This window comes from Callospermophilus lateralis, chromosome 14 (genome assembly GCF_048772815.1).
Source record: "Callospermophilus lateralis isolate mCalLat2 chromosome 14, mCalLat2.hap1, whole genome shotgun sequence".
Classification (NCBI taxonomy): domain Eukaryota; kingdom Metazoa; phylum Chordata; class Mammalia; order Rodentia; family Sciuridae; genus Callospermophilus; species Callospermophilus lateralis.
In genome coordinates this window covers 93389073-93407691 of record NC_135318.1, presented here as the reverse complement: position 1 = coordinate 93407691, position 18619 = coordinate 93389073, and the positions used below count along the sequence as shown (strand labels likewise).

At 52.5% G+C, this 18619-nt stretch overlaps 1 protein-coding gene across 3 annotated transcripts in view; it reads left to right on the top strand.

Annotated features, from left to right (window-relative positions):
- The window catches only part of LOC143637920 (nephrocystin-1-like), a 47397-nt gene extending 38100 nt beyond the window's left edge, over positions 1–9297 (top strand). For all 3 annotated transcript variants that reach the window (XM_077105256.1, XM_077105255.1, XM_077105257.1), the window contains 4 exons: positions 577–689; positions 3121–3194; positions 6393–6437; positions 8157–9297. In XM_077105256.1, the coding sequence (XP_076961371.1) occupies positions 577–689; positions 3121–3194; positions 6393–6437; positions 8157–8429 (505 nt within the window). In that variant the 3' untranslated portion in view covers positions 8430–9297. The remainder of the gene's footprint in view (positions 1–576; positions 690–3120; positions 3195–6392; positions 6438–8156) is intronic.
- Positions 9298–18619: the final 9322 nt, after the last annotated feature.

Genomic DNA, 18619 nt, shown 5'->3' with positions numbered 1-18619 from the left:
CCCCGAGTCCCTGCCCCATCTCGGGCCCTGTACCAGGCCTTCCACACAGGCCACCTTTAACCACCCAGTTCCTTGAAATGCAGGTAGCAGCTCATTCCACAAACGAGGAAACGAAAGCACAAGGAGAAAAGTTGATTAATCCACAATCAGGAAGTGGCCAAGTCAGGATGCCACAGGCCTGTCCCACCCCCGTGTCCCACCCTGCCCTGTCTGATCTGGCATTTCCTCTGCACTCCCAGCTAGGCGTGGCAGCACATACCCTGTTACAACCTGTAGCTCCCTAATCCCCTGCTCTCCTGAACATGTAATTGATGACTTTTTACTTGACCTTTGATGTGGGCGTGTAGGCCAGCATGGCGACTCAGAGCTGAGACTCCAAAGTGTCACCTAAAATACAAGTTGTGTGGAGTTTAATGTGGCCAGCTGGAGTGGAAGTTTCACCTTTAGGTTGTTAAAATGTTTCCAGTAATGAAGCAAAACTTGCAGCCTCTCCTTAGAGTAATTACAGTAAAAAGCCCTGTCGGCTGGCCAGCCTAGGGGCTGTTTAGTGACTGCCTCTTTGTCCTTCCGTAACAGCCTGCTGCCAGAAACACTGATCGGAGGGATGTGCTACGTCCACCTGCTGATATTTTATCGACAAATTCTTGGAGATGTGCTCCTCAGGGACAGGATGAGCCTGCAGAGTACTGGTAAGGGGCCTGCGTGGTTTCCTGTGTGTCCATGCTCTGTGCTCCTGAGTGTGTTTGACCCGTGCCACCCTCTGTCTTCTGCCTGTAAATGTGACATTGGGAACACCATATTAGAAGTGCACCTGGCCCTTCCTTTGTGGGACTCCTTCAGAACACTGAACTTCGTGAGCTCAAGTGCATGTAAATTCTTTCACATATTCTCATTTTAAATTCCGGAGGTTGGAGATCCTAAAACACAGATATAATCATATTTTCTCTGTCTCTGAATCATTTGTTTTTGTTCCATAAGTTCTCCCTGCATCTTTGGGGGATGAAACCAGAATCACCCCAAATAGCTGGTTCTTAATGCATGAAGTGGAAGTGCCAGTGGAATAAAACCAGCGTATCCAGTAAGGAGTGTTCCGGGTTCTGGGCGCTAGTTTTACTTACAGCTTCTTTAAGTTTGAAGTTTTTCCAAGTCCAATAATTTTAGGAAATCAAGTTTCTTACATGAATGAATTGACAATGAGAGAGAAATGTGTTACCAGAATTGCCTCTAAAAAGAAAAATAGTTTAAATTTATTGGATCGCCTTTGAACTCATTAATAAACGAGTAAGCAGATGTGTCCTGTCTCATGTGCCAGACGTGGTGCTGGCCCTGGTGAGTGACAGAGGCATGGCTGCCCCTCAACCCAGCAGTGCAGGGTTTCCGCCTCCACAGGAAGTGCTCTGGAGGAAGGAAGCGTGGAGAGGAGATTAACAGGGTCCCTTCTCGGGAGAGGGATGGCGTACTTGAAGGCCCAGGCAGGAAAGCTGCAGGAGCTGAAGGGACACCAGGGAAGGCAGGCCAGAGGGGACAGGAGAGTGAGTGAAAGAGCAGCCCAACTCCTGTTAGACAGAGTCCACACCCAGGAAATTACCACCTGGTACCTGGCAGCTCAAAGTCAGCAGCCATTTTTTTTAAAATATTTATTTATTTATTTTAGGTGTAGATGGACACAACACAATGCCTTTATTTTTGTGTAGTGCTAAGGATCAAACCCGGGTCCCGCCTGAACGAGGCGAGCACTTAACCCCTGAGCCACAATCCTAGCCCTAGCAGCCATTTTTTAGCAAGGCCATACGCTAAGGGAGGATCATTAAGCCTGTTGAGTTTATTTTAATGACTCTAGAAAAACTTCACAAGTGACACAACTTCTTTTTGTTTTTGTTTTTTGATACTACCACTGAGCCACATCCCCAGCCCTTCTTATTTTTTATTTACAGACAGGGTCTTGCTAAATTGCTTAGGGCCTTGCTAAGTTGCTGAGGGTGGCTTTGAACTTGTGGTCCTCCTGCCTTGGCCTCCCTGGTTGCTGGGATTACAGGCGTGGGCCACCACACCCAGTGTGACATGACTTATTGAAGAGAATGAGGTTTATTAGTCAGTCCCTCCTGTGGGTGAGAAGATCACTCAAGATGGCTGACTGCATTTGATCATCAGAATAAGCATAATAAGATCAAGAGGAGGGGTTTTTCTTTAGTGAGGACACAAAATTATAGAATAGATCTGCCCTTTCAGAAGACCCTCTGTGTATCAAGTGTTGCTGCAGCAGTGGTGTTAAGAGGTGGGACCTGGAGAAGTGACTGGGGATAGGTGCCTCCCATATGAAGGGCCTAGGTGCCCTTAGAGGAGCTTGGTGCAGGGAACGTGCCTTCCCGACCTTCCCCGCCTTCCTCACGTGGGCCCCAGCATTCCTCTTCTTCAGGGGAGCCACACAGTAAGAAGCCAGATACCAGCTGCTGGTGCCTTGGCAGTGGACCCCAAGGATTCCTCCTCCAGAATTGTCAGAGGTGACCTGCTGCTGCTGCAGGAGTCGCCGGGCTCAGGCACTGGACAACAGCACAGTGCATGGGGCCTGGGCCAGCTGCCTCCTGTGCCGCCCTCCTGTGGGCCATCAGTGCTGTCCTATGTGTCTGTAGCCGTGGGGCCAGGCCCTCCAGTTCTGGATCCTTCCATTTTCACCCACCAACACCCACTGGCACCTGTCCAAGGCTGGGGTCCTTCCCAAGGGCTGGAGCCACCCTGAGCAGCAGCTCCCTCTCCTTCCCCTGGCATTTCCTGGCTCCTGCCCACCCTCCGGGAGCAAGGCTACCTAACTGGAAGTTCCTCTTGCCAGGCCACCCTCATAGGAGGAAGGGGTGGAAATGTGAAAGAAACCCCAGGAGAAGAAATAAACTTCCCAGCCTCCCTGTTGAGAGCCTAGTGACCCGCACCCTAGCAGGAATCGCTTTAAACTCCCTGAAACAGGACAACGGGGTCGGGGTAGGGGGTGTCGGGGGCACTGTGTTGAGCCTCCTGGAGGTCAAGGTGTGTGGCGGGTGTTAACAAATCATTTGGCCCAATCATTTAATGTGAGTGTTTTTAGACGCAGGGCAAAGAGGTGCATTGACTCTGTGGTGTGTCTTTCAGATCTGATTAGTCACCCCATGCTGGCCACCTTCCCCCAGCTCCTGGAGCAGCCCGACGTGATGGACGCCCTCAGGGTGGGTAGATGGTGCCCATGCACCTGCTGGCTTTGCTTTAGTGAGCTCTGTCACCTAGCTCTGTCACCTGTTCAGTAGATGGCGTCTCCCAGGACTGTTCTGCTGTCAGAGTAAAAGCTCTTGCCAGGCTGCCCCCCTGACCCAGCAGCACGAGGTACCTGTGGTCCCTATGGCATTTTTGTGCCTACTTCTTTCTGGGCTTAACATGACCACCAGTGACGTCCTAAAAGCGGAAATCCGCCAGCTGAGTTCTCAGAGGCGAGTCAGAGCACGCGGCGCTCCTGAGGGCCAGTTCACACGGGCTGCTGTGTCTAGAACAGCAGGGACGTTAGGCCAGAGCACGCGACATCTCCAGTGTCCAGTGGCTTTGGCTTTAAGAGATGGCGGGTCCCCGTGGCTCAAGCTAATACGTCAGGATTAACAAACATTAGAGGACCCATGTTCATGCCAGGTGCATGCCCAGAGCAGGACGGTGCCCTGGGCCATGGCGACTTAAAGAAGGCAGCAGTGCTTCATTAAGGAGCTCTGGGCTGGGCCAGCAGGGATTTCAACTCACTGAGGGCGGGTGAAGACGCTGAGCAGACATTCCAAGCAGGAAGGAATCAGTGGAGAGTATTCTAGAGGAGAGCTGTTTTCTGGTTTGGCACGCTGGGTGCAGGCCAGGGAGCGACGGAGGGTGGGCGAGGTTGCCCACCCAGTGTGGAGGGCACGGGCACTGGGAGTGGTTCCCGCCAGGCTTGTGCTGCAGGCGGGCTCCTCCTCAGCCCATGTGCAGGAAGGAGGTGGCCAGGCTCTGGGGACTCAGTGGCTAGGAGGGTGGTCAGAGGGCCTGACAGCAAACGTGGAAGGCCCCGGAGATCCCCGGCAGACCTGCAGCTGACTGCGTGCTGGCGGGACTGGGGTGGGGGAATAAGAAGATTCTCTTTAGACCTTTTTCAGCAAAAAGGTCATGGCCATGGCCACTTGCATGGTCCCCTGGGGCTGTACTGGACGGTGCAGTATTGGTCTTGCTTCCCTCTGAAGTCACTAGCGCAGGGCAGCTGTTCACTGAGGGCTGGGCCTTTTCGCCACAGGAACGTCTCTGTTATGGGGACCTCAGGGCCAGGCTAGCCGACGGTTGCGTGTCCTTGAGAAGCAGATGGCTTAGAAACGTGCAGTGACCTGACTGGCCCCGGAGTTCATCAGGGCCGAGCAGGGCTGTCACCGAGGGCCAGCTGGGTGCAGCCAGTTAGGCCACAGGCTGGGCCACGGAGCACACAAGGAGAAAGCCATGCAGTCTGTTGCAACATAAAGGAAAAATACCTCGTTTGGGACACACTGGGTACATGTGGGTGGTGTATCCACAGAGAGAGCTGCATGCGTGTGTGCACGTTCGTGTGCGCAGATGTGGGTACATGTGGTTACGTGTTACTTACATGGGCGGGGGATCTGTGAGAACATCTGGAAGATGATGCTCCAGGAAACTACCAGTGATGGCCTCTGGGTCATGGGTCATTTTAATCTGTATTGTCTTAATTTTTCCATAGTGAATTTTTGTCTGATAAATAATAGAAATGGCAGAGTGTTTGCACCACACTCTCCAGCCTTCTGCCCTGGCCTGTTGTGTGACAGGACAAGCAAGGCTTCACCAGCCGCCCACACGGGCCTGGGCTGGCTTCTCACTCATGGACCCTGCCCAGCTTGGGTCAGCGAAGACCCTGTTCCATGGTCCCCCAATAGTGCGAGCTGGCAGAGGCCCACCCTGAGGGCATCATCCAGAACTAGAACAAGCAGCCTCCTCTGCTGCCCATTGTCCCTGCAGGAACAGGGAGAGGACGGAGGGAGGTTTGTCCGTGAGATCTCCACAGCCTTCGCCCTGAGGGTACCTGGGCCAGCACTAGTTCTGTGGGCCTACCCGACTTGAAGGGAGCCAGGGGCAGGGACTTCTGTCTGCTGCAGAAAGGAAGAAGGGGCCTGGTGCAGAGCAGGGCTGTGGGAAAGAGCTGACCACTGGCTGCTGCTCAGTGAAAGATGGTGCAGGATGTCACCAACAATAGTCAGAGTTTACTGCAGAGTCGGTCTAAAGCTGTTCAGTGATATTCACATTAAGCCATATTGTCTTCAGATTTACATGATGAAGTGTGTGTACCTCTTGGTGTATTTAAATAAGTGCAGTTTTGTTAGGGTTTTTTTTTTTTTTTTTTTTTTTTTGAGGTGGGGTCTCACTAAATTGCTTAGGGCCTCACTAAATTGCTGAGGCTGGCCTCAAACTTGCAATCCTCTTGCCTCAGCCTCCTGAATCCTGGGATTACAGCTGTGCACCACTATGCTCAGCATGTGATTAGCTTTTAATAATAAGAATGGTGCCTGGCCTGATTAGTAAAGTATTCTGGCTCTTTAAGGGGCCTCTTCAGGCCTTTGAGGACCTTCAGGCAATGGTGAATAGTCAGTAGTGTGGGGAACCATGTCTGATGAGGCAGTGAAAATTGAACACTCCGGAACCTTCTCACAGTGGCTTCATCTGTGATCACTCCTGGAGCAGCCTCTCTGTCATAGAGACTCTCTTTCCTGGTACCCGTGTCCATGAGCACCCCAGAGTCTCCCTCCTAAGAATGGGGTGCGGCCTGCAGGTGTACCACAAATCAGGCCCCGGCAGGGGAAGCCTCCTGCACCCAGGCTGGGAGGCAGCCCTGAGGCTGGCCGCACTCCATCCAGGCTCACCGGCTGCCAGGACCGGGGCTGGGAACTCCAGTCCATACCCCATGGGATCAGTTACCCCAGGGTTTCTTATTTCTCTAAAGGAGCTTTTGTGAAGCCTGTGGGCAGGCTGGAATATTGCAAAACTGCTTCACTCTATCTCCCCCATCCATGGGCATCGCATGGCAGCAGGATTGTCGGGGACTGTGGCATCTGGCAGTGTTTTCTCGCTGATGTCTTACCTTGGAAGCTCAGTGCCAGCTCACAGCCCTAGCCTGTGGCACTGCAGACCGCATGGCTTGTGGCTGCCGCTGTCTCTTAAGTTGGTTCTGACTTATAAGAACTGAGCTCCTGGGGCACCTTGCACACCTCTGCCGTGTGGGTCTGGTACCTGGTGATTGGCAGCAGGTGTGTCATTTGGTCACTCTGTGCTGTTCCCAGCCCTGCCCGCAGGTTCCCTCAGAGACAAGCTGCAGAAGTGCTGCGGGGACACAGGACTGACCTCTTTCTGTGCTTTTCTAGAGTTCGTGGGCTGAGAGAGAGAGCATGTTGAAAAGATCGGAGAAGGTAATGTGGCTTTCACACACACTGACTTCGTATTTGCAGCGCTGTTGTTTGCATTCAAGTAATGCCGCCTCCTTTTTTTTCCTATATTTGGTTAGTTGTCACTAGACTCCATTTATTTGTATGTGCTGCTGAACATACATTTGTATGTTCCACTGGATGGAACCCAGTGCCTCAGCATGCCAGGCAAGCGCTCTGCCACTGAGCCCCGCCCAGCCCCATAATGGCTCTTCTCCAGCCAAGTGGCCACAGTGGTGCTTGCTGTCTGTCAGGGAAACTATGTCACTGTGGTCACAGTGCACATTCCAAGAAGGGTGTGCGTGATCGGGTCTGAATGTGCAAAGGCATCTCAGGTCACTGAGTCTCACTGAAATGAAGGAGTTTCTGAACCAGCCCTTCTGGCTGGCTCTCCAATGTTCCTTACTTTTAAAAATTCCTGTAGCTCTCAATACCCATAGCAGAGAATGAGAAGGAGAAACCAGCCTAAACTGCGTCACGTATCGGAAATAGTACTTGCTCTGCCTTCTGTTGAGAGGTAATCAGCACATGGAACTTGCAGTGGACAGTGGACCGTGGTGGGGTTTGACGTCTGTAATCCAGGATTTGGCAGCCTTTTTCTTTGGGGGATTGGATGGAATCCAGGGACTTAACCACTGAGCACATCCCCAGCCCTTTTTATTTAGAGACAGGATTTCACTTAAGTCCTAAGGGCCTCACCAAGTTGCTGAGGCTGGCCTTAAACTCGCAATCCTCCTGCCTCAGCCTCCCAAGCAACTGAGGTTACAGGTGTGCACCACTGCGCCTGGCAACAAACTTTGTGTAAATGGCCAGATAGTAAATATTTCTGGCTTTGTAGGTGTCATAGCCTCTGTCGGGACTGCTCAACTCCAGGTGGGGGTGAAGCTCATTTATAGAGCACTCACTTAGCACGTGTGAGGCCTTGGACTCAAAGCAGCTGCTCCACTGTGCTGCAAAAGTGGCCGCAGACAGGGCACATGTGGCTGAGCTCCCTGTGTCCCTGTGAAGAGCGAGAAGGCTGCTCGGACCTGCAGTCCGCGGCAGCCAGTTCCTGAATGGAGGCGGTGGTCACCTGCAAGGAACGAGGGATAAAGACATGCTAATGCCCCTAAACCCAGGGGTCAGGGTCGAGACACTGTCCTGAGTCCCATAGGACTACCCCAGTGCTCACATGGGCACAGCTGGGGACACATCATGGGCTCTGCTGCGTGTGACAGCTCTGCCCTGGGCCTGCTGGGCCCTCTGAGACCCACCGCAGCCGGTGCTGGTATGCATCACTCTTGTCACTGGGAGCTTTTGACACCCTCAGGACCGAGGGCCCCCACCCCACCCAGGTGTGGCTGCAAATCTTGTCCTGGGGTCTCCTTTGTCTGGACCCCATGCAGGACACAGCCGTCCCTGCCACCAGGATGTGACCATGGCTCTGATAGGCTGTGGTGGAGCCGAGTTGACAGCTTTGCTGTGTTTGCTTGTCTGGCCTGGACCATGCCCTGTCTCCCATCCTACCGCAGCACCCTGGTCTCCGGAGCCCTGGAGGCTCCGGCAGGGCCGAGCTCCCCTTCTTGCCCACCTTGCTCCTGCCCCGGGCGGCTGCACCCCCTGCCGGGCCCCAGGGCACCCTCCACCCCGCCCCCAGGTGGCTGTCGTGCCTCAGGTGCAGCGAGTGGGCCGTCCTGGTCACTTGTGGTTTTGGCATTTTCCCAGAGAGACCCCGAGTGCCTGAAGGCCACCTTCCTCCTGGTCTACCACGACTGCGCGTGGCCACTCCTGTGCTCCACGCTGCTGCCCCCGCTGCGCTGGGCAGAAGAGGAGAGCGAGGGGGCTCGCTGGAGGGCCGTCGCTGACTTCCTCAAGCAGAACCAGGAGCATGGGGGCGCCCTGCGTGCTCTTCTGTCCCCAGATGGGGCCCACCAGCCTTTCGACCTCTCAGAGCAGGCCTATGACTTCCTGGGGGAGGTAAGGAAGCTGTCGGCCTGACCCAGCGGCCCAGCCCCTGCTCCAGAGCCAAAGGCAGCTGCCCATGGGACTCTGGTCTCACCCCCTTTTTGGATACAGATTGTGTTTTTTAAGAAATAGTTATATAATTTGGGTAGGTTTTAAAACAATAAATTTTATAAGAAATACTGTCGCATCTAAATTTGAAGACTTTAAAAAAAAACTAAGTTGGCAATGTCAATTTCTATAAAAGCAAGATTTTATCAGAAACTAAATTTATGACCATTTAAAAAAGTGAAGAGACAGTGCACTGGATAGGAGAAGGTATTTCCAAGCCACCTATCTGATAAGAGTTTAGGATCCAGAATACATAAAATGTATGATCATTGCTACTAAAATTTTTGTTGTTTGAGAAATTAAGTGTATTTAAGCACTTAATTCTGTCTGATATTTGAATGTTATTTATTCCTAATTAGGTACAAAAGCAGAATCGTTTTTTCCTTTTCAAGTCAGCATAGTAAGTGCACTGTCAAAAAACAAGAAAAAACCCTCCCAGCCTGGTCCCTTTAGAGAACAGAGAGGAGTCCATCCCGTCTTGTTGCGTTTTGAGTGAAACTGTGACTGCTGGTGGAAGGTCCCGAGCCTTTGCTGTTAGAAGCAGGCAGTAGCAGCGGGCATTAGCTGAGTACCTACTGTGTGCCTAGCGCTTGGGTTAACCTGCCAGTTCTCCCCACTGCTACTGAAGTAACAAGCCAGGCGCGATAAACAGTTTGCTCAGGTCAGAGCTGGCAAGTGTCACAGCTGACACACAAGGGAAGACACCATGGTAAGTTTCTTCTGCCTACCATGTTCTGCCTCATCCATGCAAACCTTTAAGAAGCATTTGTGCAAATAAAATTTGAGAGAGCTATTTGAAGAAAAGTGTGAATGAATTAGAAAAAAATTAACTTAAACTCTTAAAAGTACCTATGAGGTACTTGTGTTTTGGCAGCATACCATCTTAAAAGAGGCTTTTTTAGAGGTTTATCATATTATGAAACTTCTGAACTACATCTTAGTTAACTTACTCAAAGCCCTTAACCTAAACTTGGTCCTTGTATGGGTTCATTTCTGTTACTATAACAAAATACCTGAGGCTAGGGACTTATGAAGAAAAGAGTTTTATTTAGCTCACAGCTCTGGAGACTCAAGAGCACGGCACTAGTACCAGCTGGGCTCTGGTGAGAGCCTCACAGCAGATGGCATCACAATGGCAGGAGCTAATGCACGAGAGAGGGTGCCGGGTGAGAAGTGAGCCCCCGGGGGTGGGGGGGGGGACCACGCACTCTCTCGAGAACTAACTCAGGCCCCACAAAAGCCACCTGCTGCCAGTAGGCCCCACCCGCTCTTCACATGGCCCCAGGGACCAGGCTTCCAACCCCTGAAATTTGGGAGACTCACATTCAAATCAGAGCAGCCTTTAACTTCAGAAGTTAGCCTGGCATGAAGGGACCCCAGCAGCAGCCTGCCAGGTGAGAACTTGGCCCACAGAGCTCCCACTTATCCCCAGGAGCTGGGTTCCAGGGTGCGCCCCTCTGTGTCCCCTCTGCCCTCGGTGACATGTGGATGACACGAAGAGGCAGGAAGACCCTCTCCTTGCCCATCATGAAGCAGCCTCCGTGGACCTTCCCAGTGGCACCTCTGCTCTGCAGAGGTGTGAGCCCCCGAGGGATTGGTTCCTGCCCTGTCACCAAGTTACCTTAGTCCCTGAAGGCCTGTTCTCAGAGGAACCCGAGACTTGCCCCTGCCCCACTGGGAACGCTGCTCACTGTGGGATCTACTTCCTAAGTCCCACCTTTTTATTTTTTAAGCATTGGCCTGTTCTTGGCCAGAAGCCAGGTGGGGCGTTGGGGTGGAGGCGCCGGCAGGAGCAGGAGCAGGACTGGTCCAGGGTCTCCCTACTGCCTCCCTGCTCATCTGAGGAGGTGTCAGGAGTCAGCTTCGAGTTTCTGAAGCACAGGGACAGGAGAGGGGCCGGAAAGTGAGGGGCACAGGAGTCAGCCTGGCTGGCGGGGACAGGCTCAGGGCCGGGCGGCTGCTGCTGAGGGCCACCTCCTCTTCAGGCAGCACGATATTTTTTTTTCCCAGTAAAACCTCTCTGAGCTTTTCAATGCCACTTTGAGCTTCCACAACAGGAAGGGGTTGTCAGGGCGTCAGAGACATCCTGGCCAGGAGCCCGGGGTCCTGTGGGGAGCGCTCCTTAGCAGCACACTGGCCACAGTGTGTGACTGCACGTCCTGCCTATCCTCCCAGTCCTCCAGTCCCTGAAGCCAGGGACCCCGCACCAGAACCACGTCCCTCTCCATCTCCTGACCTCCCAGCGTTGGTCGGGTCTGCTGGAGGTGAGAGTCACGGCTGTGCCCCTGTCTGGATGCCTGGGACAAATGCCAGGGCAGAGGCACATCCAAAACCACTCGATGGCACCCGCAGCTTGGCCTCGCCATCCAGTGCAATGGGAAGCCCCCTGCTCCCACAGGCTCCAGCAGTGTCCCCTGCCAGCAGCAGTGGGCGCGACCTCTGCTGGGACTGGCTCTGCTTCCTTTGCACAGAGCATCCCCGGCTGGCCAGAGGGTGTTCAGGGCAAGGAGTGGTCAGAGCTGGCGGGAACAGGACCGCCCTTGGCGCTGCGCTCTGGGGCTTCTAACTGTTCACGCCTCGACTCCACACGTGGCCACGTCACAGGCCCTGGGCTCCAGGCACAGCACAGGCACCAGGGGACAGCAGTTGCCCACGGCAACTGGAGGCAAGGGTACTCATGGCTGGGCGGTCCTGGCCTTGTGTTTTGTTGGTGTCCTATTTAAACCCACCAATCCTGTGGACTGGGAGGTTCCCTGCCTCATGGTGGCGAAGTCAGGGGCGAGGGCACAGGCGTCCTTCCCCTCCTACCCCCCGCACAGCTCCCTCACTGGCTCTCAGGGTCCAGGTGACTCAGCAGCTCTCGGAATCCAGTCGCGGGGCCCAGGTGATTTGCCACAGGAACCAGATGGGCATGGACAAGGGCTGGGCATGGACATAGGAAAGCGGAGGGTGGACCCAAGGGCCATGGAGGCCTGGGTGGCTGGGTCAGCACTGCTGGCTGACCCCTGGCCTGCAGGCCCGCGAGCAGCAGGAGAGCCCAGAGATCACCAATGGACTCCAGCGGCTCAGGTCCTGTCCTGTTTTGAGGACAGAGTGGACCTTAACCAGCCGCTCCTATCGGACCCTGCCAGCAGCCAGTGCTTCAGAACTTTGTCCTCACAGAGCCACACTGAGCTCCTCTGGTGGGGTGGGGGGGTATCTGGAAGACTCGTTTCCCGTGAGTCTGTTCTGCTAGCTGTCCTTTGACCCTGGAGTGCACCGGGCTTGCTCTGAATTGTTAGGGACACTGGGAGCCAGGTTCCCTGGACACAGCACTACCCCCAGCTCCCCAGCCCATCCTCCCTGCACCCTGCCACCCAGGGAGTGTTGAGGTGACTGAAGTAAAGACATTAGCTATGTCCAGTTGGGCCTGTGTCCTGTGACGTCAAGGGGACAGGCTGTGTCCTACAGCCTCCACTGCGGGGACTGTCAGTGGACAGAGTTCCCAGCCCAACATCCACGTCCCCCTTGCGTGGCTCCCCCCCACCTTGGGGCAAGGCCTGAGTCACTGGTGAAGTCACCTGAAGCCAGCTACCCTGCACTCGTCATTTTCCTGAGATAATGACTTCCCCTCCCTGGGAAGGAGGGAAATGGGTCCCCTAAGAACTGGGCCTCCTGGCGCTGGCTGTGGAAGGATCCTAGTGGACATGACGGTCTGTTCTTCTCCCAGCTCCCTCTGACTGTCCTGCGGCCTGACCCTGTGTGTTGGTGACTGACTGTAGGTCATTTCTGAAGAACATGCAGAGCACGTGTAGGCAGGAGAGGATCTAGGGAAGGAAAGAGAGAAACAGTTGTCCCCAAAGTCCTCATGACTAGGTTGGATCAGTCCTGCAGAAGCACTTACCGGGGTGCTCTGTGTGCCAGGAATTCAAGATGGTGCAGTGGCCATGGTCCTCCACAAGAACGAGGCTGTCGCTGCCCTGAAGCCCATATCCCAGGGAAGGGTGCGGAGGAGGGTGAAGAAAGAATAGGCGAATGGATAAGCGAGAGGGACTGGGACAGCGATGAGCAGGGGACAATGACGGCTGGGTCACTTCAGCTGTGATCAAGTAGAGAAAGCTGTCCCCCTTCTGCCACCAAGTGCAGCGAAGGGCCCTCGGCAGATTGCATGCAGCTGCTCTCTGGGGACCCCCAGAAGCAAATGGAGCAGGATGTGGGAGGAACCAGATTCAGGACACTACCCAGCTGGTGCTGAGCGTCCTGTTTTCCCAGCCTGGACTCAGAGGCCACCTGAATCCCAGAGCTGGACACAAGACACAAAGAAAGACATCTCCAGAAGAAGCCCTCTTATTTCTGGTCCCAGGAATTGGAAAGAGACCCCTGCAGGTCAAAGAGAGTGAACAACCTCTCTCACTGTTTCCTGTCCCAGGCCATGTAATGATAGTGGCAAGGCCTGGGGCAGCTGGGAAGGTACCTCTAACTGAGGAAGGGGACTGTCCCCCAGCAGAGGAGCCCTGGTCCCGAGAGCACAGGGGGATCCCCATTTCTTCCTCACCTCCAAACTGCTTGTCAGCCCCTGAGATGGACATGGTCACAGGAATGAAAACCCTGAGTTTTGTCTAGAGGACCAGGGTGAGAATGGAGGGGCAGGCTGCTGGGACTTGGGAGGTGTCTAGGGGACACAGCAAGGGAGCTCAAGAAAATGGTCCCATAAAATAGTACATGACTATCTGAGCTCACCCCAAAGCTGACCCCAAACAGAATCCCAAAGGCTTTCAGAACTGAGTCACAGGGACCCAGGCTGGTCTCAGGCCCAGGACTGTCACACTAACCAGATTCGAATGACCCTGCAGAGCTAAGAACATCTCACACCGAAACCACAGCCCAGAGCGGGCGAGGGACCCCGACAGGCTACCCGCCTGGACAAAGTCAGTATCAAGGGGCTGGGGACATAGCTCCGTGGTAGAGGGCTGGCCTCGCAGGCACAAGGCCTTGGGTACAATCCCTAACACCACCAAAACAAAACAAAAATCAGTTTCAAAACAGGATTTAAACACGACTCACAGCACAAGACACCATAGTCATGATGTCCAGGATACAGTCCAAAATGACAGGAAAATCTCAACATCTCTGAAGGGGAAAAAGGGAAAAGAAAATCAGAGACATCAAGAGCCCACTCCAAGATGGCCCAGTGTGGGACTGAGACCCAGAGGCAGCGGTTGTGACCATGCTCTAAGAAGGAAAGGCAGCCCATTTCACAGAGAAACAGGAGAGAACCGAACTGAAATTTGAGAAAAAAATATAAATAATAACCAAATGACAGAATTTAGTAACAGACTCAATGCACTGATGGAGCCAGTCCAGAGCGCAGGGGGCCCGAGTCAGAGGCTCTAAACACAGGTCAGTATGAGGAGTTGTCCAGACTTAACAACAAAAGGAAATCGATTAATAGATGGAAAAATAAACTCACAGGTCGTACAAAGCCAAGAGTCTAACATTCCTCAGGGTCTCAGGAGGAGGGAAGAAAGTGTAATGAGGAAAAAAAAAAAAAAAAACACAATTTTTTTCTTTGTGTGTGGTGCTGAGACTTGAACCCAGGGGTGCTTTACACCTGAGGTACATCCCCAGCCCCCCTTTTTTTTGAGTCAGGGACACTAAGTTGCGCGGGCTGGCCTCACACTTGTGATTCTGTCGGCCTCTCAGGTCACAGAACATACCCTGCTCAGAAAAAAAAATATTGAAAAAATAATGACTGAAAATGTCCCAAATTTGGTAAAAGCCATCAAGTTAAAGATTTAAGAAACTCAGTGAACACCAAGTGAGATAAGGCCCGGTGTTACAATCAAACTACTAAAACTGAAACCAAGTAGAAACACGGATGAACCCTGCAGCGTAGAGAGCCTTGAACCTTACAGACAGGACCAGCTTAGGAATGAGCTGCTGCTTGTCATTTGTGGGAGGAACCTAGATTTCAGCAGCAACTTGGAGTTCATCTACTGGGATTTCATCCCCACCCAGCAGGTGCTGGACCTGCTGTTCCCAAGGTAAGCACCAGACCACCAAGCCCAAGTGTGTAGCCCCCTCATGCCTGGGTCTTGGGGCTGCCATGTACCTCTCAGGGACCCAAAGGTTTGTGATCCCTAATGAGATACAGGACCACACTCATAGTGGAATGTCAGCCCCGAGTAGGATGAGTCCTGGAGGTGCCTACCACAGCCTTGCAAGGGGAGTGAACTCTCCCTCTCAGGCAGAGGAAACCATCCTGACACCAGCTGGTCACCAAAGTGTGTGGAGCAGTCCCCAAACCCTGGGCACCACAGCTCAAAGGTGTGTGCTGAGCTCATTCCCAGGTGGACTCAGAGAGGCCTGGGGTTTTGTCGGGTATAATATTTTCTTTTTGTATGAAAAAGCTCAGTGCCAGGGGCATCTCATAACTCAGGCATTGATCAAAGCGTTTAGTGTTAATAAGGGATGTGCCAGGTTCCATAGTGGATCAGAACTTCCTATCTGAGATATAGCTGGACAGGGCCTTTGGAGATGGTAGCTCCCAGGCCCAGAGAGATACGTGGGAAGCAGCAGGTTGGGCTCATTCACCAATGAGCATGGAGTAAACACTCACTGCCTGAAGACATGTTTCCAGGCATGTTGCATAATTCAGTGAACAATGGGGTCAAAATTTCTGCCATTGTGACCCTTTTCATGGGGGTCAGCCTGAAGCCGCAGGTGCCATGAGTACATATCCTACATGTGACAGCATCCCTGACTCCATGAGGCATAACTTCACGTTGTCCTCTTCAGTGAACATGGTGGACCCCTGGACCAACTTCAACATGGAATGGGCTTGGGGTCAAGAGGGTCGGCTCCTGTTTCCAGAGTAGGCACCTGCAAGATGATTTGACTGGGAAGGCTGAGCAAACACTGATTGCTCCAGTTCTGTTTCCTGCATGCAGCTTAAGGTCTAGAGCTTTAACTGAAGGAGGAATAAGGCAAAGAGCTATAGGTAGAGTCATGGTCCTCTGGGGAGCTGAAAGGAGATGTTGGCCTCAGAGAAAGCTCCTGTGACAATTGACCCCGCCATAGCCAATCCCAGTCCAACTACACTCCTCTGTCCTCCTCCAGGGCCACAGAGATGTTGGCTTCACTTGTTGAACAAGAGAGATCAGTTGCTTCTCCAAGGAACTCGGTGAGAGCTCAAGAGAATAAAGTAGCATGGCAGCCCAAGCCAGGAGAGGAGGCATCCCTGCATCCCTGATAATAGTGGGCATGAGAGCAGATAACTTCTGGAGGTTGAATTCCAGGTTGGAGAGCATGTAGCAAAGAGAAAAGTGTCAGGCATATGTCCCGAGGCGGGCAGAGCTGGTCATACCATGGATCTAATGTTCCTTTCAATGTAGTTTCTTTGCCTAGAGACCTGACCTGTCGCTGCCTGTACAGCCACTATGTCTTATCTGGGTGGACTGGTCTATGCAGAGACAGGGAAAGTTCAGAAGTCCAGGTTTACAGTTTTGTTACTGGAGGCTGCAGGGAAGGAGAGACCAGGCTTCTGCACACCTGCCTCCCCACAGTGCCACACCTTCCTTCGCAGGTATCTGGATGGACTTGTACACTGAGGCTTCCCATCAGCCTCCAGGATCTCTGATTCTCCAGCTGCTGCTGCCATACATGCGGCTCCTCCTGGGTGGCTTGAACCTGGAGCACCAAGCACACCACCCACTGGCCCAGATTGAAGATGGCAAGTCAACTGAGGCAGAGCCTGAGAGCCAGGAGGCCTGGGCGGGGTTGGGAGAGGTACATAGGGTAGATGAAGAAAGGTCCAGGTTTTTTCCCCACTGGGTGGGATGTGTATGGCTGGTGTTGGGCTGGGAACAAGGATAAGCCTTTATCCACTCAGGCAATGGCCCCTGTCTGCAAAGAGGCCCCTGTGGGCTCAGAGCTGAGGTCTTCCTGGCAGCAGGGGTATTGTCTGTCTGTGCCAAGGTCACGGCAAGGCAGTCATGTTGGCATCTTTCTCCTCTAGCTACAAGCTCAGTTCCAATGAAGGCTCCTAAGCCAACCCCAGAGCTAGAGCCTTCTCCAGGAATGGCTCTGGTGCCCTGGGAAGGGGCAGCAACAGCATGTCATCCAGAGCTAGAGTCCAGGAGATCAAGGGTCTCCACTAGGTACTCCTCACGGCCCCAGTACAACAAGCGGGTGGGAGGCAGCTGCCTCATTCACATCTACCTGGAAAACGAAAGGACAACACAGTAGAAGAGCATCCTGGTGAGTCTTCTAGCAGGGGAGTCTCCTGGGAGCCCACACTGGGGAAGACCGAGTCCACAGCAAACACCTTGGACTAGGCCTGTCTTCTTGAATTAGAGCTTCTGGAAGGTCAGGAAGGAGAGCAGGGAATAAAGGAGAGCGAGAGAGGTCATGCTAAGAGCTTGACTTGAGGGATGGGAGAGTACCAGGATACCCAGTTCCATGAGTGAGTGGGCCTGTGTGTTTTGGGGTGTGCAGGCCAGAGTTCAGATGAAAGTGCTGGGTTGAGAAGACTCAGAGAAATATGTAGGCTGCAGGCTGCACTCTATGGACCTTGGTATTGTTGACGAGTGTGCAGGGCCTTAGATGAACACTTGCTCCAGCAGGAGGATCCAGAAAACTTTGAGCTTCTGCATATTGTCTCAGACTATTAGAGTAAAAGTGGAACAATCAGATGGTGTGGAGCAATGAGTCACAGTGGGCTCAGAATAACTTGCAGCCCAAACACAGTGTGCGTTAGCCTGAAAAATAGGCAGAGTGTGGTGGGAGTGGTGCACAAAACAAACTGCAACGATGGGGGCATAAATCTACAGGTACTTAACTTTGCCCCCGTGGCTGCTGGACCTCTCTAACATGTGTCCTCCCATGGACCTGATCATGCATTGCAGAGCTAATATCCATGAGGGGAAAAGAAGATAGGAATCTATGTCTTCTATCAAATGATAGGCAACCACAGCGTATCTATTTAGTCAGCCTTTCATGACTGTGACAAGTACATGTTAAGAGCAGTTCAGTGAAGAATCATGTCTTTTAGACACCTGGTTTCCAATCTTTCTGTTCATTGCAAACTGACTCCATTTAGGACCAGAGGACATATCTAGGCAGAAGTGTGTGGTAGAATAGAACTCTTCACAGCTTGGTGAACTGGAGTGGAAGAGAAATAAAAAGAAGGAGGAGAAAAAGAAGAGGAAAATGAGTTGAAGGAGGAGACAATGAATAAGAACATGAAGAAGACTAGAAAAAGAATATTCAGAGAAGATGAAGAAGAAGAAACAGAACAAGAAGGAGAAACACAAGAAGAACAAGAAGTATAATGATAAATAGATTAAAAATGTGATCAGAATTATAATGATGAAAAGAAATGGAGAAGTAAGGAACTCAAAAAACATATTATGTTTGAGGGACAGCTCCTGTGGACATCCTCCATTCCAACAGACCTCCAATTTATACCCCCTCCCATTAGTGTATTCACCTATGGATGGATTAATCCACTGGCAAGGTCAAAGCACCCACCGTCAAGTCTTCCCCACAAACTCACATGTGATCATTGCTGCACCAGGGAGAAAATCTTTACCACATAAGTCTTTGAATCTGGATGCAAACTCTAGCACTGTCTCTTTGGAAGTTTCAACCTGACGTGAGAGGTTCTGAGGTGCAAAGGGCTTTTTTCCTGAAAGGTTAGATCCTGTGCATAGTGGGTCCTCAGGGAGGAATGAATCACTGAGGTAGTCTTGGGTGGAACAGTAGCTAGGTTAGAGGGCTCTCAGTTCTGTTTCTCAGGTCTGACCTGGCAGAAACTCTCAGTTATGGCAGGGATTTTCTGTTGTGTACTCTTTGAGTATCATTTACCACACCTGTGCCCCTCCCTCTCCAGAGCTGAGGATCCCTGTTGATGGAAATGTGTATTATGCTATGAATGGCAGAGTGAACTACCATTTTATCCTCAGGGAAAGACCCGCCAGCAAGTGATTCAAGGTTAAGCAAAAGGAGGTAAACACCCACCTTCTTCCTACTGCCACTCCACCTCCTCCAAGGTGACAAGCACCTCAGCTTCTGGATGGATGTTGTAGAACACCCACAGAGCCAACTGACAGGCTGGGGTGGGGTTTAGTTGCTGG